Source organism: Halichoerus grypus, chromosome 8 (assembly GCF_964656455.1).
Source record: "Halichoerus grypus chromosome 8, mHalGry1.hap1.1, whole genome shotgun sequence".
Classification (NCBI taxonomy): Eukaryota; Metazoa; Chordata; class Mammalia; order Carnivora; family Phocidae; genus Halichoerus; species Halichoerus grypus.
Window position 1 is genome coordinate 42,780,787 of NC_135719.1, and position 25,674 is coordinate 42,806,460.

At 39.9% G+C, this 25,674-nt stretch overlaps 1 protein-coding gene across 1 annotated transcript; it reads right to left on the reverse strand.

Moving 5' to 3' along the window:
* Positions 1 to 17,122: 17,122 nt before the first annotated feature.
* TMEM202 (transmembrane protein 202) lies at positions 17,123 to 25,432 on the reverse strand. Its single transcript, XM_036104738.2, has 5 exons — positions 25,352 to 25,432; positions 24,877 to 25,132; positions 18,242 to 18,391; positions 17,773 to 17,904; positions 17,123 to 17,319 (listed from the first exon to the last, which is right to left on the reverse strand). Exons 1-5 carry the CDS (start codon positions 25,430 to 25,432, stop codon positions 17,123 to 17,125), a joined length of 816 nt encoding a protein of 271 aa, XP_035960631.2.
* Positions 25,433 to 25,674: the final 242 nt, after the last annotated feature.

Genomic DNA, 25,674 nt, shown 5'->3' on the forward strand with positions numbered 1-25,674 from the left:
CAGGGTCTTTTTCTCCTCTGGCTCCCACAACTTTTAAAATATATTCCTTTTTAACTTGTCCCCAGTTAAAAAAAAAAGATGGAGTGACCTTTGCCTCTCCTAACTTGACATTTCCCCCATGCCATACACAAGCTGCTTCCTGCAAAAGGACCCCACCACTACCTAGCCTACAAAAGGTTTCCTCACCCTGTATGTTGGGTAACCCAGGATGCTGGAATTGTAAATACTGTGGAAGGCCACGGTATGTCCTTCCCTTCTTTCCATCCTAGTCTCTGGCCCACTGCTCTTCTCAACTGCCATAGAACCTAACCCACTTTCCTGTCCCTCCCCCACCCCAGGAAACAGAACTAACAGGAAGTGTCTAGTGTCTCTGTCTCATTTGCCAGATCTGGTTCAATCCCTTTCTCCCATCCTGGTGTCTGTTGAGCTCCAGAAACCTATACCAAACTGCCTGCCAAACCCAGGTTTCTCAACGACACACCACACCCAAGAGGTCATTGAGAAATGGAGGCATCTTTTCTCTTCATCCTACACCCCCTTCTTGTGCCCTTTACTTATCTCCTGCCAGTCAATCACAACATGTCCTGACAATTCCAACTCTTTAATGTTCTCAAGCCCATCTTGGATTTCTGTTTCCTCTTCCTTAGAACATCTTGTCATCTCTGTCCTAGATTGCTATAAACAGCTTTTTACCTGGTACCTCTGCTACAAGTCTTCAATTTATTCGCGACAAATTTGCCTCTAAAATGCAAATCTGATGTGTCTCTCCTGTGTTTAAAATGCTCTGATTGCACCCCACTGCTATGAGGTAAGGTCCTAACTTGTTAGCATGAATCAGTTAAACCCAGCAAGATCAGGTTTCTGCTTGCTATCCAACTTCATTCAATCATTCAATACCTCTTCTGTGCCAGGTGTGGTGTTAGGTACTGAGGGTGTAGTGATGTGTTGGGTATCTTTCATATGTCCCTTTGGATCCATTCTCCATTCTTATTCAAAGAGGCTGACTGATATGGACTATATCAATGGGTGCCCTTGCTGTCCAGTTTCTGATTAGGTTTAGCCAATAGCAGTCATGGGCAGAAGATCAGAGGTCCAGAGGTCTGTGTGTTTATTCACTAGATCTTTCCTTACCAGATTACTGAGGGTTGTCTGTGTTCTCTTACTAAAAGCAGAGTTCCTCGAAGGCAGCCTTCTCCATAGAGCCACCTTTTTCCATTCTGCTCCTTTCACTTATGTGATCAGGCTTAGGAGTGGTAATAATTTTTCACTGATGGTTTCCCCAAATCCTTTTCAGTTCAAAGAGGACTTTATAAATAGTCCCTTAACTCCCCCAGATTAACTTGTTTGAGCAAGCCATCTGTTTCATGCTGAACATGGTCCTTATTTTCATGAAGTAGAAAGCCTAGTGACATTTAGGCTCATTCTCTCTCTCCATGTTCTCTTGTGCTCCAAACAAATTTATTTTTCTTGCAGTTGCTTAAAACTACCTTGGTCCTTCCTTTGCACATGGTGCAAATGCTATCCACTTGCATATGGTATCTATCACACTTCCCACTTTATCTTTGTCTGAGTTAACATTAGTCAAGATTCATTTTAATCTAACCCTTTGGGGGAAGTCTTCTCTGAATTCAACCCTCAGTCCCAGACTTTGTGCTCCCTCAGTACCTTGTGCTTGCTTCTTTCATAAACTTTATACATAGTATTGTAATTTGTCTGTCTATATTTCCTTTTGTAATTTGTCTGTGAACTTCAGCAGCAAGGACTTATCTTATTCTGCCATATAATACTCGATATCTAGCACAGTGCTTGGAACATAATAATGATTCAGGAAATGCTTATTGATTGAAAATTAAAAAGGTAAAAAAAAAAGAAAGAGTGGACTTCTAATTTCTAGTCTGGCTTGCAAGGAGCTTGGAGGTGGTCACTCCATTATAAAATAAGTAGAAAGCTAAACAAACTGAAAAATCAACAATTCTTTTAGGCTCATTAGAGAAAGAAGATCACAAGGCAAACTGTGGCTCCCAAAATTGGAGAGATGGAAAGATAAATACAGACAATCACAACTACTAGAGCACAAATTCCTGCAGGAACCAGTACAAGGATAGGTAAATCTGAATTGTAATTGAGGAATTGCTGGAGGTTCAGAAGATTACAAACTCTGTATCCAGTCTTAGAGAGGTCCATACACTTTAGTGAATTTTACCTCCAGCAGCTTGACCAGGTTTTCACAGTGAATATCAGAGAAAAGTCCCCTTACACTTCTGGCTGGAGGAGAAAAGGAACCATTTGGAAACATGCTAGAGCATTCTGTTCTTCTTAACAAGGCCTTTCCTGAAGAGAAACTATCTTTTTATTTTATTTTATTTTATTATGTTATGTTGGTCACCATACAATACATCATTGGTTTTTGATGTGGTGATCCACGATCCATTGTTTTCGTATAACACCCAGTGCTCCATGCAGTATGCGCCCTCATTTATACCTTTCACCGGGCTAACCAATCCCCCCTCCCCCCTCCTCTCTAAAACCCTGTTTGTTTCTCAGAGTCCATAGTCTCTCATGGTTCACCTCTCCCTCCAATTCCCCCCCTTCATTTTTCCCTTCCTTCTCCTAATGTCCTCCATGCTATTCCTTATGTTCCACAAATAAGTGAAACCATATGATAATTGACTTCCTCTGCTTGACTTATTTCACTTAGCATAATCTCCTCCAGTCCCATCCATGTTGATGTAAAAGTTGGGTATTCATCCTTTCTGATGGCTGAATAATATTCCATTGTATATATGGACCACATCTTCTTTATCCATTCATCTGTTGAAGGGCATCTCGGCTCTTTCCACAGTTTGGCTATTGCGGACATTGCTGCTATGAACATTGGGGCGCATATGGCCCTTCTTTTCACTACATCTGTGTCTTTGGGGTAAATACCCAGTAGTGCAATTGCTGGGTCATAGGGTAGCTCTTTAAATTTTTGAAGAACCTCCACACTGTTTTCCAAAGTGGCTGTACCAGCTTGCATTCCCACCAACACTGTAAGAGGGTTCCCCTTTCTCCACAACCTCTCCAACATTTGTTGTTTCTTTCCCTATCCATTTTGGCCATTCTAACTGGTGTAAGGTGGTATCTCAATGTGGTTTTGATTTGGATTTCCCTGATGGCTAATGATGATGAACATTTTTTCATGTGTCTGTTAGCCATTTGTATGTCTTCTTCAGAGAAGTGTCTTTTCATATCTTCTGCCCACTTTTTGACTTGGTTATTCGTTTTTTGGGTGTTGAGTTTGAGAAGTTCTTTATAGATCTTAGATACCAGCCCTTTATCTGTAGTGTCATTTGCAAATATCTTCTCCCATTCTGTGGGTTGCCTCTTTGTTTTGTTGACTGTTTCCTTTGCTGTGCAGAAGCTTTTTATCTTGATGAAGTCCCAAAAATTCATTTTTGCTTTTGTTTCACTAGCTTTTGGAGATGTATCTTGAAAGAAGTTGCTGTGGGTGATGTCAAAGAGGTTACTGCCTATGTTCTCCTCTAGGATTTTGATGGATTCCTGTCTCACATTGAGGTCTTTCATCCACTTTGAGTTTATCTTTGTGAATGGTGTTAGAGAATGGCCTAGAACTCATACAGCAATTCAGTAATGTGGCAGGATACAAAATCAATGCACAGAAATCAGTTGCTTTCTTATACACTAACAACACAACTGTAGAAAGAGAAATTAGAGAAACGATTCCATTTACAATAGCACCAAAAACCATAAGATACCTCGGAATAAACCTACCAAAGAGGTAAAGGATCTATACTCTAGGAACTACAGAACACTCATGAAAGAAATTGAAGAAAACACAAAAAGATGGAAAAATATTCCATGCTCATGGATTGGAAGAATAAACATTGTTAAAATGTCTATGCTACCCAGAGCAATCTATACCTTCAATGCCATCCTGATCAAAATTCCAATGACATTTTTCAAAGTGCTGGAACAAACAATCCTAAAATTTGTATGGAATCAGAAAAGACCCTGAATCGCCAAGGCAATGTTGAAAAGGAAAAACAAAGCTGGGGGCATCATGTTGCCGGATTTCAAGCTATATTACAAAGCTGTGATCACCAAGACAGCATGGTACTGGCACAAAAACAGACATAGAGACCAATGGAACAGAATAGAGAACCCAGATATGGACCCTCAACTCTATGGTCAAATAATCTTCGACAAAGCAGGAAAAAACATGCAATGGAAAAAGACAGTCTCTTCAATAAATGGTGCTGGGAAAATTGGACAGCCACATGCAGAAGAATGAAGAGAAACTATCTTACCAACACCTAAACTATTGGAGTTTTATCAGAGCTTAACCAATCTGGGGAAAAGAAAATACTCAATTCCAGCCTGCTCTAAACTTTCATGTGGGGGAAGGAAAATGCCTAACCCTAGCCCACTCTGCCATCCTGTCTCTCCCAAGGAGGGGGAACCGAGAAGCACTTGTGAATTTCACAGAAACTTTCCCACAAAGATCAGGAACAAGGAAAGGATGTCCCCTCCCACCACTCATTTTCAACATCATACTGGAATGCAATAAGACAAGAAAAGAAAATGTATAAATATTGAGAAGGAAGAAATAAAACTGTGTTTACAAATGACATGACTGTGTAGAAACTCCAAGTGAATTGACAACAACAACAAAAATTCTGGAAACAATAAGTGATTTTAGCAAAGTTGCAGGATATAAAGTTAATATACACAAGTTAATCATTTTCTGGGGTGCCTGGCTGGCTCAGTTGGTAGAGCATGTGACTCTTGATCTTGGGGTTGTGAGTTTGAGCCCCACATTGGGTGTAGAGATTACCTTAAAAAAAGTCAATCATTTTCCCATATACCAGTAATGAGCAAGTAAAATTTGAAATTAAAACATAATATCATTTCTCCACAATGAAACACTTGGGCTTACAGCTAACAAAATATATACAAGACCTATATAAGGAAAAATACAAAACTCTGATAAAAGAAAACAAAGAATTAAATGAATGGTAAGGGGTTTATTGATCTTATCAGTTCTTTCAAAGAACCAGCTCCTAATTTTGTTGATCTGTTCTATTGTTCTTTTGGTTTCTATTTTGTTGATTTCTGCTCTAATCTTTATTATTTCTCTTCTCCTGCTGGGGTTAGGCTTTATTTGCTCTTCTTTTTCCAGCTCCTTTAGGTGTAAGGTTAGTTTGTGTACTTGAGACTTTTCTTCTTTCTTGAGAAAGGCCTGTATTGTTATATACTTCCCTCTTAGGACTGCCTTTGCTGCATTACAAACGTTATGAACTGTTGTATTTTCATTTTCACTTGCTTCCGTGAATTTATTAATTCTTCTTTAATTTCCTGGTTGACCCATTCATTCTTTAGTAAGATGTTCTTTAACCTCGAAGTATTTGAGTTCCTTCCAAATTTCCTCTTGTGATTGAGTTCCAGTTTCAAAGCATTATGGTCTGAAATATGCAGGGAATAATCCCAATCTTTTGGTACTGGTTGAGACCTGATTTGTGACCCAGTATATGATCTATTCTGGAGAATGTTCCATGTGCATTTGAGAAGAATGTGGATTCTGTTGCTTTAGGCTGGAATGCTCTGAATATATCTGTGAAATCCATCTAGTCCAGTGTGTCATTCAAAGTCCTTGTTTCCTTATTGATCTTCTGCTTAGATGATCAATAAACCCCTAGCCAGACTAATCAAAAAGAAAAAAGAAAGGGCCAAAATAAATAAAATCACAAATGAAAGAAGAGAGATCACAACCAACATGGAAGAAATATGAACAACTATAAGAACATATTATGAGCAATTGTATGCCAATAAATTAGGCAATCTGGAAGAAATGGATGCATTCCTAGAAGCCTATAAACTACTAAAACTGAAACAGGAAGAAATAGAAAACCTGAACAGACCCATAACCAGTGAGGAAATTGAAGCAGTACTCAAAAAACTGCCAACAAACAACAGTCCAGGGTTTGGCTTCCCAAAGGAATTCTACCTAACTTTTTTTAAAATTTTTTAAAAGATTTTATGTATTTATTTGACAGAGAGAGAGGCAGCGAGAGAGGGAACACAAGCAGGGGGAGTAGGAGAGGGAGAAGCAGGTTTCCCGTGGAGCAGGGAGCCCAATGTGGGGCTCGGTCCCAGGACCCTGGGATCATGACCTGAGCCGAAGGCAGAAGCTTAACGACTGAGCCACCCAGGCACCCAAAGGTTTTATTTATTTATTTTTAAAGAGAGAGAGAGGGCCCCTGGGTGGCTCAGTCGTTAAGCATCTGCCTTCGGCTCAGGTCATGATCCCAGGGTCCTGGGATCGAGTCCCACATCGGGCTCCCTGCTCGGCAAGAAGCCTGCTTCTCCCTCTCCCATTCCCCCTGCTTGTGTTCCTGCTCTCGCTCTCTCTCTCTCTGTCAAATAAATAAATAAAATCTTTTTAAAAAAAGAGAGAGAGAGAGAGTAGGAGTAGGGGGAGGAGCAGGGGGGTGGTAGAGGGAGGGGAAAGAATCTCAAGCGGACTCCACACTGAGCACAGAGCCTGATGCCCGGCTTAATCTCACAACCCCTGAGGTCATGACCCGAGCTGAAACCAAGAGTTGGACCCTTGATTGACTGAGGCACCCAGGCGCCCCACCCCTCACCTATATTTACCAACTATTAACATCTTGACACATTTGCTTTATCTTTCTATCTTTCTATTTTTTTCTTTTTGCTGAATCATCTGAGAGTATAGAAATCATGACACGTCCCCTCAAAATATTTCAGCATATCTCCTTAGAAACAAGTGCATTTCATACATATCCACAGGATCATTAATACCTCTGAGAAAAACCACGTGATTTCAATACAACTCCCAACATACTCTCTATGCTCAAATTTCCCCACTTGTCAAAAAATGTTTATACACCTGAAAAAAAATTCAGAATCAGGCACCTGGATGGCTCAGACGGCTAAGCAGCTGCCTTCGGCTCAGTTTATGATCTCAGGGTCTTGGGATCAAGTCCCCCATCAGGCTCCCTGCTCAGCAGGTAGTCTGCTTCTCCCTCTGCCCTTCCCCCAACTCATTCTCTCTCTCCGTCTCTCTATCTCATCCTCTTTTACTCTCTCAAATAAATAAGTAAAATCTTTTTTAAAAAATTTAAAAATTAGAAAAAATTCAGAATCAATGAATTTCATCTGTTTTATGTCTGTAGTCTCCTTCAGCTAGAACAATCCTATAACCTTCCTCTGTTCTTCACGATATTAAATCCTTGAATAGTTTGGGTCAGTTGTCTTGTAGAATGCCCCGCATTCCTGATTTGTGTGACTATCATTAAACTCAAGTCAAATATTTCTAGCAAAAACTCCACACAGATGATGGTATACACCTCCCACTGTTTTACATCATGAAGCATGTGATATTAAGCTATCCTTCTATTGATGATGCCAAGCTTGACTATTTAGTTACGATTGTGATTGCCAAATCTTTCTATTGTACATTTCCCCCTTTGAAATTAGTAAGTATTCAGTGAAGGGATAATTTGACATCCTGTTCCCCAATAACTTTTCACTCAATGATATTATACTGGTGATCCTTGCTGAATGATACTGGGGATTATAAAATAATGATTTTCAATATCTATCGTTCCTTCTATATTTATTGGCTGGCATTTTTCTATAAAGAAAATCTGCCTCTTCTTTTCTTTCTCCTTCCACCGTTTCCCTCTTTTGTTGAGTGTCACTACAAACTAATGGATTTTTTTTTAAATTCAAATGTTGTAATCAATTACTGTCATTATTATTTTTTGATGCTCACATTTCCTCGAGATGGGCCAGTGGAGGTTTCTAAAGTTTTGCGTTTCACATTTAGATCCTTACTCTATCTAGACTTCTTTTTTTTTTTTAAATATGGCCATAGACCAAAGATCTAGTCTTATGTTTTTTTTCCTTATTTAACCAGTTGCTCCAGCCCTACTAGTTGAACAGTTCATAGTTTCCTCATTTATGAATAGTTCACAGTTTCTTAATTTTTTTAATACTACCACTATCATATGTTACATTTCCACTTGTGTCTATTTTTAGGTTTCCTATTCTGTTCCATTTGTTTGTTTATATCTGTGCTAATAACACACTGTCTTGATTACAATAGATTACTAAGTTATCTCCGTATCAGTTAGGATAAATATCTCCATCTTCTTATTTTTCAAAACTACCTTGCCTCTTTTTGGTTCTTTGCAAGGAGAAGAGAATAACTGCCCTATATCTTAGGACCTGCTTGACATTCTCCACAAAAAACAAAAACAAAACAAAACTGTCAGACATTGTTTGGAATTGCATTGAATCCACAGATTAATTTAGAGATTTGATATCTTAATGGTTCAAAATGTTCAGTAGACACTGATAGGATTACAAGGAAAAAAACGGGAAAATCTAAAGCTATCATGGGAGATTTTAACATAGAGAAACACACAAATAAAGAGTAGTAAAGAAACAGAAACATTTTCATATATTTTTAAAGATTTTATTTATTTATTTGTCAGAGAGAGAGAGAGAGCACAAGCAGGGGGAACGGCAGGCAGAGGGAGAAGCAGACTCCCCACTGAACAGGGAGCCCGATGTGAGGCTCCATCCCAGGACCCTGGGATCATGACCTGAGCCAAAGGCAGACACTTAACCGACTGATCCACCCAGGCATCCCGAAACAGAAACATTTTTAAAGTTTTTATTAAAATTCCAGCTATTAACATACAGTGCAACACTAGTTTCAGATGTACAATATAGTGATTCAACACTTCCATACATCGCCTGGTGCTCATCACAAGTGCACTCCTTCATCCCCATCACCTATTTCATCCATCCCCCCACGCACTTCCCCTCTGCTAACTATCAGTTTGTTCTCTATAGTAGTTAAGCGTCTGTTTTTTGGTTTGCCTCTCTTTTTTCCCTTTTGCTCATTTGTTTTGTTTCTTAAATTCCACATATGAGTGAAATCATATGGTATTTGTCTTTCTCCAACTTATTTCGCTTAGCATTATACTCTCTAGCTCCATCCATGTCATTGCAAATGGCAAGGTTACATTCCTTTTTTATGGCCACATAATATCCCACTGTATATATGTATATACCACATCTTTTTTATCCATTCATCAGTCGATGGACACTTGGGCTGTTTCCATAATTTTGCTATTGTGGATAATGCTACTATAAACATTGGGGTGCATGTATCCCTTTGAATTAGTATTTTTGTATCCTTTGGGTAAATAGCTATAGTGCAATTGGTGGATCATAAGGTCGTTCCATTTTTAACTTTTTGAGGAAATTCCATACTGCTTTCCACAGTGGCTGCAACAATTTGCATTCCCACCAACAGTGCAAGAGGGTTCCCCTTGCTCTACATCCTCTCCAACACCTGTTGTTTCTTGTGTTGTTGATTTTAGCCATTCTGATAGGTGTGAGGTGATAGCTCATTGTAGTTTTGATTTGCCTTTCCCTGATGATCTGTGATGTTGAGCATCTTCATGTGTCTGTTGGCCATCTGTATGTCTTCTTTGGCAAAATGTTTGTTCATGTCTTCTGCCCGTTTCTAAATTGGATTATTCATTTTTTGAGTATTGAATTTTTAAGTTTTTTACATATTTTGGATACTAACCCTTTATCAGATACGACATTTGCAAATATCTTCTCATACTCTCTAAGTTGCCTTTTAGTATTTTTTAAAAGATTTTATTTATTTATTTGACAGAGAGAGAAACAGCGAGAGAGGGAACACAAGCAGGGAGAGTGGGAGAGGGAGAAGCAGGCTTCCTGCTGAGCAGGGAGCCTGATGCGGGGCTCCATCCCAGGACCCTGGGATCAGGACCTGAGCCGAAGGCAGACGCTTAATGACTGAGCCACCCAGACACCCCATGCCTTTTAGTATTGTTGATGGTTTCCTGCACTGTGCAGAAGCTTTTTATCTTGAAGTCTCAATAGTTTATTTTTGCTTTTGTTTCCCTTGCTCAGGAGACATATCTAGAAAGAAGTTGCTATGGCCATTGTCAAAGAAGTTACTGCCTGTGTTGTCCTCTAGGATTTTTATGGGTTTCTGTCTCATATTCAGGTCTTTAATCCATTTTGAAGCCTTTTTTTTTAAGATTTATTTATTTTTATTTTAGAGAGAGAGCAAGAGTGGGGGGGCAGGGAGAGAGGGAGAGAAAGAATCTCAAGCAGACTCCCCACTGAACACAGATCCTGACATGGGGCTTGATCTCATGACCTTGAGATCATGACCTGAGCTGAAATCAAGAGTCAGATGCTTAGCTGAATGAGCCATCCAGGCTCTCTAATCCATTTTGAATTTATTTTTGTATATGATGTAAGAAAGTGGTCCAGTTTCATTCTTTTGAATGTCGCTGTTCAGTTTTCCCCAATCCATTTGTTGAAGAGACTGTCTTTTTCCCATTGAATATTTCTTCCTGTTTTGTCTAAGACCATGCATTTATGGACTCATTTCTTGATTTTGTATTCTGTTCCATTGGTCTATGTGTCTATTTTTGTGCCAGTATCATACTGTTTTGATTACTACAGTTTTATAATATAACTTGAAGTCTGGAATTGTGATACTTCCATCTTTTCTTTTCTTTTTTTTATTTTTTAAAGGTTTTATTTATTTATTTGTCAGAAAGCTAGAGAGCACAAACAGGTGGAGAGGTAGGCGAAGGGAAGAGCAAGGTCCCCACTGAGCAGGGAGCCCAATGTGGGACTCGACCCCAGGACCGTGGGATCATGACCTGAGCCGAAGGCAGATGCTTAACTGACACAACCACCCAGGTGTCCCAAGCTTTGCTTTTCTTTTTCACAATTGCTTTGGCTATTTGGGGTCTTTTGTAGTTCCATACAAATTTTAGGATTGTTTGTTCTAGTTCTATGAAAAATGCTATTGGTATTTTGATAAGGATTGCATTAAATGTGAAGATTATTTTGTCTACACAAAATAATATAGACATTTTAACAATATTTGTTCTTCCAATCCATGAACATGGAATATCTTTCCATTTCTTTGTGTCATCTTCCATTTCTTTCATCAGTGTTTTATAATTTTCATAGTACAAGATCTTTTACAACTCTACAATTTTGGTTAGGTTTATTCTTAGGTATTTTACTATTTTTGGTACAATTGTAAGTGGGATTGTTTTCTTAATTTCTCTTTCTGTTCCATTATTGGTTTATAGAAATACAACAGATTTCTGTACATTGATTTTGTATCCTGTGACTTCACTGATTTGTTTATTAGTTCTAGCAGTTTTTTGGGGGAGTCTTTAGGGTTTTCTATATTTAGTATCATGTCATCTGCAAATAGCGAAAGTTTGACTTCTTCCTTGCCGATTTGGATGCCTTTTATTTCTTTTTGTTGTCTGATTGCTGAGGCTAGGCCTTACAGTACTATGTTAAATAACAGTAGTAGAAGTGGACATTCTTGTTTTGTTCCTGATCTTAGGGAAAGGCTCTCAATTTTTTCCCACTTAGGATGATATTAGCTGTGGGTTTTTCACATATGGCTTTTATTATGTTGAGATATGTTTCCTCTAAATCTACTTTGTTGAGGGTTTTTCATCATGAATGGATGTTGTAATTTGTTGGATGCTTTTTCTGCATCTATTGAAATGATCATATGGTTCTTATCCTTTCTTTTATTAATGTGATGTATCATGTTATTGATTTGTGAATACTGAACCACCTTGCAACCCAGGAATAAATCCCACTTTAAAACCCCACTTACATCAATGGACAGATCATCTAAGCAGAAAATCAACAAGGAAACAAGTGCTTTGAATGACACACTGGACTAGATGGGCTTCACAGATATATTCAGAGCATTTCATCCTAAAACAGCAGAATACACATTCTTTTCAAGTACACATGGAACATTCTCCAGAACAAATCACACATTATGTCACAAAACAGGCCTTAACAAATACAGAAAGAGTGAAGTCATACCATGCACTTTGTCTGACCACAACACTGTGAAACTAGAAGTCAACCACAAGAAAAGATCTGGAAAGACCACAGATACTTGGAGTTTAAACAACATGCTGCTAAACAATGAATGTGTCAAACGGGAAATCAAAGAAGAAATTAAAAAAAAACAACATATGGGCACAAATGAAAATGAAAACACAACAGGCCAAAACCTTTGGGATGCAGCAAAAGCAGTCCTAAGATGGCAATGTGTAGCAATACTGGCCTACCTCAAAAAGCAAGAAAAATCTCAAATATGCAACCTAACCTCACAACTAAAGGAGCTAGAAAAAGAACAACAAATGAAGCCTAAAGCCAGAAGGAGGAAGGACATAATAAAGATTAGAAAAGAAATAAATGATATAGAAACTAAAAAAACAATAGAACAAATCAATGAAACCAGGAGCTTGTTCTTTGAAAAAATTAATCAAATTGATAAACCTCTAGTCAGACTTATCAGAAAGAAAAGAGAAAGGACCCAAATAAATAAAATCAGAAGTGAGAGAGGAGAAATAACAACCAACACACAAGAAATAGAAATTTTAAACAATAAAATATGCTTGAGTAACATATATTTAATGTTATATATATAAATATATAAAAATGTGTACAATATCATTCCTGACATTATTTATTTATGTTTTTTCTTTTTTCTCTCCTTTTTTTAAAGATTTTATTTATTTATTTGACAGAGAGATAGAGAGCACAAGTAGGCAGAGTGGCAGGCAGAGGGAGAGGGAGAAGCAGATTCCCCATGGAGCAGGGAGCCCGACGCGGGGCTCGATCCCAGGACCCTGAGATCATGACCTGAGCCGAAGGCAGACGCTTAACCGACTGAGCCACCCAGGTGCCCCTCTTTTTTCTCTTAATTAGATTTGCTTGTAGTTTGTCTGTTATTTTATTGGCTTCCGAAGAATTAGGTTTTAGGTTGTTTGAACCTGAAAACTTTTTTGTATTTTACTGTTTACTTTAAATTTTTTCTTTCTTCCCCTGTTGGTTTATCTAGTTATTCTTTTTCAAGTTCATAAGTTGACTGTATAATAATTTATTTTAAACTATTTTTTGTTGTTTATTTTGTTTTAAATAAATGCACCTGTGGGTTTTTATGGTAGCAATTCTTTTATTGTTGTTCTAGATATTTTGTCATTTCCATTGTGATTTCCTCTTTACTCATTTTTTTTTTAAAGATTTTATTTACTTATTTGACAGAGAGACACAGCGAGAGAGGGAACACAAGCAGGGGGAGTGGGAGAGGGAGAAGCAGGCTCCACGCTGAGCAGGGAGCCTGATGTGGGGCTCGATCCCAGGACCCTGGGATCAGGACCTGAGCCGAAGGCAGACGCTTAACAACTGAGCCACCCAGGCGCCCCTACTCATCATTTTTTTAAGGAGCATTTTTTAGATTAACATATAGAGAATGTTTTAAAAATTATTATTTTTATTGAATTCTAACTTAATGTCATTGTGGTCAGGAAACACAGACTGATTAATAGCCTTTTAAAATTGTTGAAACTCAGGGCACCTGGGTGGCTCAGTCAGGTAAGCGTCTTTTTATTGACTTTTTTATTTTATTTTATTTTATTTTTTTAAAGATTTTATTTATTTATTTGAGAGAGAGAATGAGATAGAGAGAGCATGAGAGGGGGGAGGGTCAGAGGGAGAAGCAGACTCCCTGCTGAGCAGGGAGCCCGATGTGGGACTCGATCCAGGGACTCCAGGATCATGACCTGAGCCGAAGGCAGTCGCTTAACCAACGGAGCCACCCAGGCGCCCTGACTTTTTTATTTTAATGACTACTATATTTTTCATTTCTATGATTTCTATTGGGTTCTTTTTCATTTGAACCTGTTCTTGTTTTATTTCCCTGTATTTTTGTTTCATAGTTTGGGGTCTTTTTTTGTAATCAGTGATTCTGTCATAGATAGAATGTATCTATTCTGTCATATATTTCTGTATGTATCCTAAGACTACTTAAAGCCTCTATCATACTATACTGCAAATTAACCTGAAATTAATTCATGTTCTGATTGTTGACTTTGAGTTTTTTTCTGAACATTTCTTTACATGCTTGGAATTCCTATTTGCAGGCACACAAATTTTTTTGTTGCCTTTTTCTTTTCTTTCTCTCCCTTTGTGCTCATACCATCGAATGGTTTGGGGGTTTCCTTACTTTGGCCAAGTGCCCCAGTCCAGCGTCAGTTCTCATAATATGGTATTTCAGATTTCCTGTTCTGCTATGTTGTCAGGGAATATCACAGACCTGGTTAATGAATCAATGGGCTGCTTGGTTAAGCCCAGTTGTATTTGTATCTTTTTACCTCTTCAAGGATTGGTTCCAAGTAAGCTATAGCCCCAATCAGGCCTTGGTGACTTTCCATAAGTCCCTAGTTTGAGCTAGAGCCATGAACCCACTGCTAGTCCATGTCTGGAGAAGTACTTTAACTCTTTTCACTTTATGGCAGCTGACTTCCTGTTCACTTCCACTTACTTTTGGACTTAGAGCCCATTAAATCCATGGCTTAAATCAAATCACAGCCTTGTGTTTGGGTCATTTTTCTGGTCTGTGAAAATGCTTGTCTTGTTTTAAACTGGCTATATTCCTCATCCTCGCATCTCTCTCCCTCTCTCCCTCTTCTACCTTCTGCCTCCTTCTCCCTCTCCCTCCCCTTCCACTTCATCTATCGTGCAATGTATTTCAAGTAGAGGGAAGGTATTGAAGGGTGATTTACTGAGCTATCTTCTTGGAAATTCACTTAAGGTTTTAAAGGAATCTCTACAAGAAAAGAAAGCGAGAAAGAAGAAAATAGAGCATTCAGCTTCTAAAAGAGCAATGAAAGGTTGTCTCTCTTTTAAGATCATTTCCTGCTTGCAAAGTAGAAAACTAAGTTATAATTACTACCCATTCTCTCCTAATAGCCAGGGCCTTTATGGTTACTTTCTTATAATCTAGCATTTTCCACTCTCACTCAGACCTACTTCCTTCTTCTCATCCCATTTAAGACTTCCATTTCCTAAAGAGTCATGAATACTTAACTCTCTGTCAGTTTAATCCTACAACTAAAGTATTCCAACTGAATTATAAGTAAAGCTTGTGACCTTAATGAACTCTTCATTCGTCAATGTGTGGGGTATACTTAGTGTATGAGGGGTGTGGGAGGAAGGGGAGCTGGACTTCAATACATACCTGTTCTTGCAAAGGCTCAGGAACAGCCTGAGGAGCCTCTGAAATGAGGCCCCTTGAAGTAACGAGGCACCAGTCATTTTGCTATAACTAAGGTCACCTGCTAAGAAGAGGCGCCAACATGGAGAGTTTTCTAAGATAGGGTCAAAATGAAGTGTGTGTATATATGTGTGTTTGTATGTGTGTCTCTATGGGTGGGCGCACACGTGCTTGTACTGCTAAACTCTTATCCTTAGGAATAAAAGCTAAGGGCGCCTGGGTGGCTCAGTTGGTTAAGCCACTGCCTTCGGCTCAGGTCATGATCCTGGAGTCCCAGGATCAAGTCCCGCATCGGGCTCCCTGCTCAGCGGGGAGTCTGCTTCTCCCTCTGACCCTCCCCCTTCTCATGCTCTCTCTCTCTCTCTCTCTTTCATTCTCTCTCTCAAATAAATAAATAAAATCTTTAAAAAAAAGGAATAAAAGCTAAAATATTAATCTAGGGCGCCTGGGTGGCTCAGTCAGTTAAGCGTCTGCCTTCGGGTCAGGTCATGACCCAGGGTCCTGGGATTGAGTCCCGTGTCAGGCTCCCTGCTCAGCGGGGAGCCTGCTTCTCCCTCTCCCTCTGCCCCTCCCCCTCCCACTCATGCTCTCTCTCCCTCAAATAAATAAATAAAATCTTTAAAAATATTAATCTAATGGTCTTTCTGTTACCATCTGGAAATGTTTGGGTATTCCTGATCAGGGACCAGGATTATAAAAACTACATAAATTGTAAGAACCACTCAAAAAAAAGAACTACTTAATTGCTCCATGTCTGCTATGTTTGTTTTCTACAAAGGTTACCAATAAATCTCTAAATTAAACCAAAAGGACCCAAAAGCTTATCTTTAAGAGAAGCAAGGGGCGATGTTGGGCATTTTAGTCCATTCCATTGCCAGATTTGGGGAGGAGAAGTATGGACCTCAACCAATAGAGTAGTCTTGGTAGCTTCTAAAGGAATAAAGGGCAAAATGGATGTCAGGGACTTTCTGCATGGAACCTGGTTTGGGTTTGAAAGGGATCTCTAGCCATCAAAAGACTTATGTGATGGCCTGAAATCATCACCCCCCCCCCTTACTTAGTTTTACAGGGTATATAAAACGGACTAATCTTTCAATTTGGTTCACATAGATACTTAGGCTGAAGAAAGTCCTTTAGCCTCATTTGGCTCATTAAAACAAAATTGATGCCTAAGGAGTCGAAAGAGTCACAGGCCTATCAAGAATCTGATGGAATCTGTGGCTCTCTTCACAAAAAAAGTGCATACATAAATTTTGTGTAGAATTTCAGAGAGCTTGTGGGGGCCTGGTTAAGATATTTCCCCACCTAGGGAGAAGCAGTGGGCTCATGTAATAAGACTGTAAGTGTTCCAAATTACCAAACCTCACAAGAAATGGGACCTCACGGATTCCCCAGAACCTTCCTCCTCCCCCAACACCCTTCAGCTTCTTTGGATGGTAGGTATTATCGCCACTCATATTCATTCCATTGCTGGTAATGATCTGCAATTCCGATTCAACAATATTGATCAAATGCCTTCCACCCTGAGTGTGCCCAAGGCCACACATAAAAAGAAAATTTCAAGTAGAATTAGGTGGCATCTTTCTCCATGAATCATTCAGGTCTGTAAGATCCCTGATGCCCAAAGAGATCTCTGATCTACACCATGCAGCTGTTGTTAGTTTCTTTCATTCATGACCATAACCACTGATGTTTTCTCTTAGAAATTTTCTCTTAAGTAAAATTTTATTATTTTCTTTATGACTATAATACATATTTTAGATCCAGTGCACACAAAACACATTTCAGCAGCTTTAATGCTTTCTCTTTCAGTAACATGGACATGATATTAGGAGAGTTTCCTAAAATCTGCACCATCATTTCCAATTCAGCCTCTCCTCCGTTTTTAAGACAAGCAGTAGTTGGGTTTTCCTATCACCATCACGGTTCTGCTTCTAGGGCTGTTTTCTCTTCCTCAACTGGAGATTCCTTATCAGACCTTAACCTTTCATCTTCATCAGGTACTACTGTAGTCACTGGACCAACCCCCAGCCTTGATTGCTCTATGGGAGTCGCACTGACATTTCGATCAAGGGAAGGAAATCTGAAAGTTATGTAGTTGAGGAAGGAGATGATCCCTAGAGGAGAAGAATTTGAGGTGAGTTTCAATAGATAGATAGTCTTTAGACTTTTAAAATTCTTACTCATGCTTTCCTCAGTTCTAAAAGCCAACCCTCCTCTCCCCCAGCACAGTTACTTTATCCTCCTGTGCTCTCATTGCATTATAGTATTTCTCACATGGTGAAGACAAAGCTTGAACCTCCTAGATTCAAATGATGGTTCTACAACTTTCTGTGTAGTCTTAGGCAAGTCACTCAACCTGTGCATGCCTCAGTTAATGGTAGAACAGGTTGCTAAATTTAGGTTTCCAGACTCCAAAATCCATGCTTTCCTCACCATACCATGCTGCCTCTCCATGTATGAATAGTCTAAATAGGAACAGTCAGTGCTTCTATTTCTCCTAGACTTCTACCTCCCTTTCAAGAAGTGACTTCCTCTTCCATCCTTCTTGCATAAGGGGACTGACTCACCAGAAAACGTGTATAAGAAGTCACTCCACCAATTAATATGATAGGCCCATAGGAGATCTGGCTCCAAGGCATCCTTAGCATGCCAGTGAACCTGTGCCAGAAATAGGACGAGGCAGAGGAGCAGGGAGATGGCTAGGACCAGAAGAAAAGATGTCACGACCCATCAGTGTCTTCAGTCTGCCTTGACCACCCCCTCCAACTTTCCTTCTGCTTCCAGATGCCATATGTATGGCAGAATTAAAATTTAGGGATTTACCAAGATGGGAAAAAGAAAGGAGCTTCTACCTCTCCCCCGGGCTAAGTCAGCTGAAGTGTGTTTTATACAGTAGGATAGGGCAGGTGGCTGGCAACTTGATGTGATACTGAAGAAGAGGAAAGGGACAAGAAAAAGAGAATGAAAGGCCCACGGAGAAACTTGGTTCCCTTGATAGTTTCACCCTGGTATTACCCTGCCAATCTAGGTCTGTACCTGAGATGAAGCTGAGTATGGATACCTTCAGATCCAAGTTGGTGGTTAAGCTTCCTCTTCTAGGCAGGCAAGAGCTGATGAGCCAGCCAAGGGCAACGAGTGTGGAGAAGAGAGAGATGAGGAAGAAAGCCCTGGAAAACTGAAGGTAATCTGCCAAGGGGAAGGAGAAAGGGAAGGCTTGGTTAGTCCAGCGGGGGAACCTCTCTTAAAACCAGACAGAGTCTTAGAGAAGGGCGTGAGAACTAAAGAGATGAAGCAGAGCTTGCCATGTGGCATCCAGGGCACAAATAAGGATCTTATTTCCCAGTTTTTCCATTGATACTCAGAATTTGTTTACTGTGAAGGCAAAGCCTTCATTGTAAAACTGAAGATAATATACAAATAGTTCTGGATGCATTAACCCATTTAACTTAGATGTAAACTAGCTTCTAAGAAGTGTGACTCTAAACATCACAACACGTATTAAAACATTTTCTTATTCCTAATTCTAATTCTAAAAGTAATACGTTGTTCAATATAAGCATTGGAAAGGCTACAAAAGTGCCAAGAAGCAGGAAAAAAATCAGCCACAATCCCACTACCCAGGGCAGCTATTGTTAGCATTTTATATTATTTCTTTCCAGTATTTTTCTATCCTCTGTACATAGTGGGTATGACACTGAATATCAAGTGATTTTTTTCTTAAGATTATATGGTAAGATATTTTTTCCCCAGTCACCTGTTGTAAACATCATTTTTAATGGCTACCGAACAATTTATCATATTAACATATTTCGCCTAATGATTTAACCATTGTTGGACTTGTAGTTTGTTTCTATTTGTTTTTTCTCTTTTAAATCTATCTGGCTTGCATAAGCCTTGTCAGCCTATGACTACAAAATGAAGTCCCATTTACTTAAACTCCCATACTGTAATGATTTCAAGCCTGAATTTACTGGATTGCAGGAATTTAACACCCTAAAAATATCTTTTATTTGTTTTTTTTTGTTTTTTTTTTTTCTTGAGAGTCCCTCAAGGCCCTGCCTCATGTTTGCTCAGGGAGAGGTCTGCTAGAGTTCTTTATCTCCAAAGCCCTTACCCAAGTACCATAACACTGCTTCCTTTCTCATCTCCTGGCTCAAGATCTCTGCTCTCTGCAGACTGGATGTTGGTAAGAGAGAAGAAAGGGCATGATAAACATTACTTTTTGCTACCACCTCCCTAATATGAAACAGATGCTTCCCTTGACTTCGAGAGCAATTTTTTAAGATACATGCACCCCCAATGTTTATAGCAGCATTATCTACAATAGCCAAATTATGGAAACATAATCAACAGCCCAAGTCCATTGATTGATGAATGGATAAAGAAGATGTGATACAGATAAATAGGTATAGATACATATCTATATATCTATATCTACACATATATCTATAAATATATCTATAGCTATACTTGGATATTACTCAGCCATAAAAAACAATGAGATCTTGCCATCTGCAATGACAAGGATGGAGCTAGAGAGTATTAGGCTAAGCGAAATAAGTCAGAGAAAAGACAAATACCATATGATTTCACTCATATGTGGAACTGAAGAAACAAAACAAACAAGCAAAGAGAAAAAAAGTGGGAGAGAGAGAGAGGTAAACCAAGAAACAGACTCTTATCTCTAGAGAACAAACTGATGGTTACCAGCACGGAGGTGGATGGGGGAATGGGTGAAATAGGGGATGGAGATTAAGGAATGCACTTGTGATGAGCACCCGATGTTGTATGGAAGTGTTGAATCACTGTATTGTACACCTGAAACTAATATAACACTGTACGTTAACTAACTGTAATTTAAATAAAAACCTTTTAAAAAGGAAATAAAGGATAACACACAATTGCAAGTAAATATAGCTCTCCTGAGATACTACAGATCCTGCAATCTCTTTAATATCCTTTAGAGGGTGCTTCCTTGTCTAGCTTTTTTCCTGTCTCAGGGTAACAGGGGCCAGCTCGTCTCTACCACTGAAAGTTCTCTAAGCACTTCTATGCCTGAGAATCCTAGTCCAGCTTCCAAGTAACCCAGAGAGAAGAAACTATATCAAAGCTTATCCCAGTTTAAGATCTGCCTTTTAAGTCTTATTTTGTTCTCTAGAACTCACCACTTACTAACATCATTGATAATAGTAAAGTCCATGAAGAGAAACCACACGCCTACACATAGAGGTGAGTTGTTCTGTGGCCAAAACAAGTTAGCCACATTAAAACATGATAACCCAAGAGCAATGCATTTCCTGAAATCTGGGTCATTCAGAATTGCAGGATATGTAGCCAGTCAGAACCATCAGCCTGCTTTGAGCTGCAGGAAGCCCAGTGTGATAGGCATCGTTCATGGTATTTAGCCCACAATCCCCCACAAGACCTAGCAGCCCTTGCCTATAGCCCTGGCCCTTTGCCTATAGTCCCCTGACCATAGCTAATTGGAAAAAGTAAGGAGATCTGACCTAAGGTGGACCAATTTGATTCTTATGCTTGGAAATTTGGATTTGAGACTGATTGATGCTAATTTCCTTTTTTGCTTGCTTGAACCAAGAAGATACATAGCCAGACTGAGATATCACTTTTTGGGCACTGGCACACTAATAAACAGGAAAAATTGAGCTGTAGTGATAAAGCAAAGTATAAACAAAGATGAACGACAAAGCAACTCTAGAGAGACTAAGTGGTGGGCTTGATTTTCTTCGTCTGAGATCCCAGTCTCTTCTGGAATCTCCTAAGGTACAACAAACTTCCTGCCTTTGGGAATCTGTGAGATTCTTCTGAATCTTCATGAATAGGTTCACTCTTTATTTTTTTTAAAGATTTTATTTATTCATTCAAGACAGAGACAGAGAGAGAGCATGAGCAGGGGGAGAAGCAGAGGGAGAAGCAGGCTCCCTGCTGAGCCAGGAGCTGGACGTGGGGCTCCATCCCAGGACCCTGGGATCATGACCCAAGCTGAAGGCAGACGCTTAACCATCTGAGTCACCCAGGCACCCCTAGGTTCACTCTTCAACTTATGCTAGTTCAAATGAAATAAAACACAAAAGTATACTGAGATATCCAGTCCAAGTCCTGTCTAATATATGTTATGGTCTAGTCTTTCTTCCACCAATGAGGGGAAAACTTGCCTTCATGTGCTTCCAATCTTCTCTGTCTTAGATCCTCATCTCCTGAAACTACATAAACAAGATCACTCACACCTCCAAAGGAACAGCTAAAGATTTGCAGCATAGGATAATCTCACCTCCACAGGAAGCAAGCCTACTAGTGATACACAACTAATTATCTGACCAAACTAAACACTTAGCTCCATAATATAAAATGGCTGCATTTGGTTAACTTTATGGGTTTTTTTCTAATTTACTGAGGAAAACAAAAGAAACATCCTAAACCTGAGTTTGAGCCCCCATCTCCTGTAAGACCAAAAGCTATATCAGCTTTTAAACATCAGTTTTTACAGCAGCTTACTTGTCAAAGTTTCAAAGATCTCAGGACCTAAGTTATTTCTTGTCAGTAAGAAGTTTTGGTCCAGGAAAAGAGAAGTGCCCTAGATATAAGGAACACCCACAGGTAGGTCATCTGTATCCAAACATTTCTGAAGATTTCCTTAGTAATATTCTTTGATGTGGCCTTGGGTTGCAGGAAAAGCAAGGCCAACACCCCAGTTTACTGAACGCAATGAAGCTAATGCCCTGAGAAGAGAGGGGATGTCACTTTCAATTTGGAGAGGAAGAAGTCCGAATCATTTGAAAAGCTTGGTAAGATCCTTGGTAGGGTCCTCAGGGTTGTCCCAGTCAGTGATTCTGTACTTCAGAGCACCATCGGGTAGGACATAAAAGCTACCAAGACTGGAAGGAATACAACCCTACCGGAAAGCAGTAATGATTTCTCAGCGAACTGAGAACACTCACCATTTGGTGGTTTGTAACTGGTGGGCAGGATCTTCTGGAATTCCTCTTGCTGTACCCTAGGTCCTTCAGCAAAAATCAAAGCCAGGATAGGGAGGCAGTGCTCCAAAAGGATCAGGATCCTTTTAGTTATGAAGGAGCTAGACTGAGTGAATAGAGGTGGGATGTGGATATGGATGAAAAAGGTGCTGCTGAGGGATCGGCCCACTTATTTAGCCAAATCTAAACCTCCACACTGTTGACATTGCACCTTTGTTCCAACAACAGAAGGCTGAGACAAAACCTCCCCAGGCTCAAGGAAAAGAAGGTGGTTTGGGAATGGAAAAGATCGTGGATGGAGACCTAGCATCCTGGAGAGGAGGCTGTGAAATTGGCTGAGGATTTAGGTTCCCTGGTAACCTGGTTGGAGTGCCAGAATTAAGCATCCCCACACAGCTTGGCTGTGTTTCTTGTGCAGTGGTTCCCAGGGCCCTGGCTCTGGAGGCTCCAGTGCTCGGACTAAAAGACCTACCCTTCTTTCCCACAGTCTTCCAGATGGTTTAAGTTACCCTCTGTGGCAACTTAAACCTAGCAATAAAAGTGAAGGATGGTGCCTACTACCTCCCACCCCTTCTCCATTCTATTAGCAACAGCTGCAGCAGAGAGGCTATCAGTCATCTAGAACCAGGAAAAGTCAGAGCCAGAGCCACAATGGCCTCATGTGAGTCCAGGACACAAGATCATGAGCACACATATTCTTGAGCCCACCAGAGAGAGTCCCCATGAAACTCTCAGAAATGACAGGGGGTACCATAGGAAAGGGGGCTGAATTCTTGCAATTAGTAGGTGAAAATTCAAAGTTCTCGAATTTGGATAATAATGTTTGGGTCAATAATAACATATTGTAACAGGTTCATGAGGCCTGGACATATTCATTACATTTGGGGAATTCATTATGAGCTCTGTATTGCAGACTACTTACTGATCTTAGAATTAGGACTAGTTAACATTGGAAATAGGGTAGATACTTGACTTATAATTGTGTACTTAAAGGACTCAGTTGACCTTCTCTAAATCATTAACAGTTGGCCTCAGGTGAATTCCAGGCTGCAAGAAATAAACTATTTGCTACTGTAAGTGACAAAATTCCAAGATTCTGACTCATTAAACATTCAAATAATAATCTCAAGTCCTGAATTTTGGCCTGGGCACACTTACATAAATATGATGGCAGCTCAATTTTTATGCCTATATCTTTTACTCCATTTCCCTAGAAATGGAATTCGTGAGTGTAAATCTCCAGATACACATAATCATATTGCTTTGGTTGTACCCATTTATGGTCCCCAGTGTATGTGAGAGTGTCCAGCATTGTGCATCATCATTTAAAAATCTCTGCTAATGTCCTGTTTGAAAAATCTTATCTCATTGTTCATTTGACTTGCCTTTCTTTAATGATTAAGGTTAAAATAGTTTTTCTGATGTTTATTAGATACTTTTAGCTTTTGTTCTATGAATTGTCTATTTATCAAGAATTTATTGGGGTATTCACCTTTTTTGTTTTTTAAAAAAATATCAAGTCCATTTGTCTTTTATCTTTCATATTTGTTGCAAATGTTTTCCCTAGTTTTTCTTTTAAGCTGGAGATGTAATTGAATTGTCTGCCTGCCTTTGATTTTAGTTTCTTCTCAAGCTCTTTTGTTAGGGTCCTGCTCCTTAGTTCCACATGCCATAGATGCTCCAGTTCAGGGTTGAGCCTAGGTGCAACCCCCAACTCCACCTCCAGCATCTGGGACCCCTGCTTATCTGAGAAGGAAAAATAAATGCTTTATTCATGCATGTTTTCTTTCACAATACCTGTTTCTCTATGTAAATGTATCTTTTGAGGATGATGGGGAAACTGTTTAGTGTAGTTATGTCTTTCCTCTAAGTCTTGGTTCTGATTTAAAAACTTATGCACATGGTATCTTCTAGCCCTAGAAACTTATTTTTAAATGTTTTGTATTGCATTTTCAGATTTACCTAAATTCACATAAAATTTGACGTTAATAATGTATTCTAAATAGCTGGCATTTGTTATACCACATATCTGACATGCATTTCTATTCCCTTCTACTGTTGGCGGAAGAACAAATTGACCTTAAAAGTTAAATCTGGGGGCATCTGGGTGGCTCAGTCGGTTAAGCATCTGTCTTTGCCTCAGGTCATGATCTCAGGGTCCTAGGATCGAGCCCTGCATCGGGCTCCCTGTTCAGTGGGGAGTCTGCTTCTCCCTCTCCCTCTCCCCCCTACTTGTGCTCTCTTTCTCTCTCACTCTCTCTCAAATAAATAAATAAAATTGTAAAGGAATTTTTTTAAAAAGTTAAATCTCATGGAGGCTGAGACACTTTGCTTTGTTTCCCAGTTCTGATCAATTACTTCTATTTCTGCAAGCCACATTAGAATACTCATCACATTGCTTCACAGTGACAGCTTATAAAGGCCCAAAGAGTTCTTCCCAGAGAGTAAAGAGAGTATCAACTACTAAGTTGGGAGAGAAAACAACCGGGAGTAGGAGGGAGAAAGGGTACACTGAGACACCAAAGAAAAGGATGGCTATATCCACAATTTGCCTGAGACCCATCTTGGACTCGGAGCGGTGAGGGCAAAGAGATCTTGGAGAAAGAAAGATGAAGAGCCAATGTGGCAGAAAGCTCTGGGAACTGTGGGGCCTGTGGCGTTTGGTTTGGTGGCACTCACAGGGCGGTTTGGGTGTGCGGCTCCAGCACAGCTCATGGTTGCATGAGATCCAGAGTCCTGCGTAGAGTTCAAGGCCATTCTTGACCACCAGGAACTGCACCCAGTTCAGTGGGGTTGTGCAGATCAGCATTAGGAGACCAAAACCACACAGGCTGCCACAGAACATTCGGATGTAGATGTGTGTCTGATCCACATGGTGCTGCCGCCTCTGGGGTGGTATCGTGGCACTCGCATGTTTGTTGATGGGGAGGGTAGGCTACAAGGATGAGGGAAATATTGCCTACCCAAAAAGATCACCCTTGATCCCCAGGGTCTCCTACTCATCTCTCCCTTAAGTATCCCCATGTGGGTTTGATCTGTGGATGTCTCTCCTTACCCAGGGTGATATTTCTCTACCTTTAGGGCACTCTGTCTTGGCCCACCTTTAAGTAAGTCTTCTTCCTCCCATCTGACCTACAATTAGGTACCTCCTCACCCTTTGGTAGTTCCGATTCCCCTGAATTTTGGGAGCCTTAGGATTATAGAAGGTCAAGACTAAGTGTTCCCTCTTCTCCATCTTGGCAGCCAGCTCGCTTTCTAACTGCCACGGAATTTGTCTCCGCACCTCCCACACGTGCTGGCAGAATCAAAAGGGGCCAGAACCCATGGGCCAGATTCCATGTCTGTTTCATATTCTGGGTCTGATCAGATCAGGAACAAATCATCACATTTTAATCAGGTGCATGTGTATACGATGCTCCCCACCCTCCCTTGTCTGACTCCTTTCAGCTCCTTCATTAAAGAAATCTACAAATATTC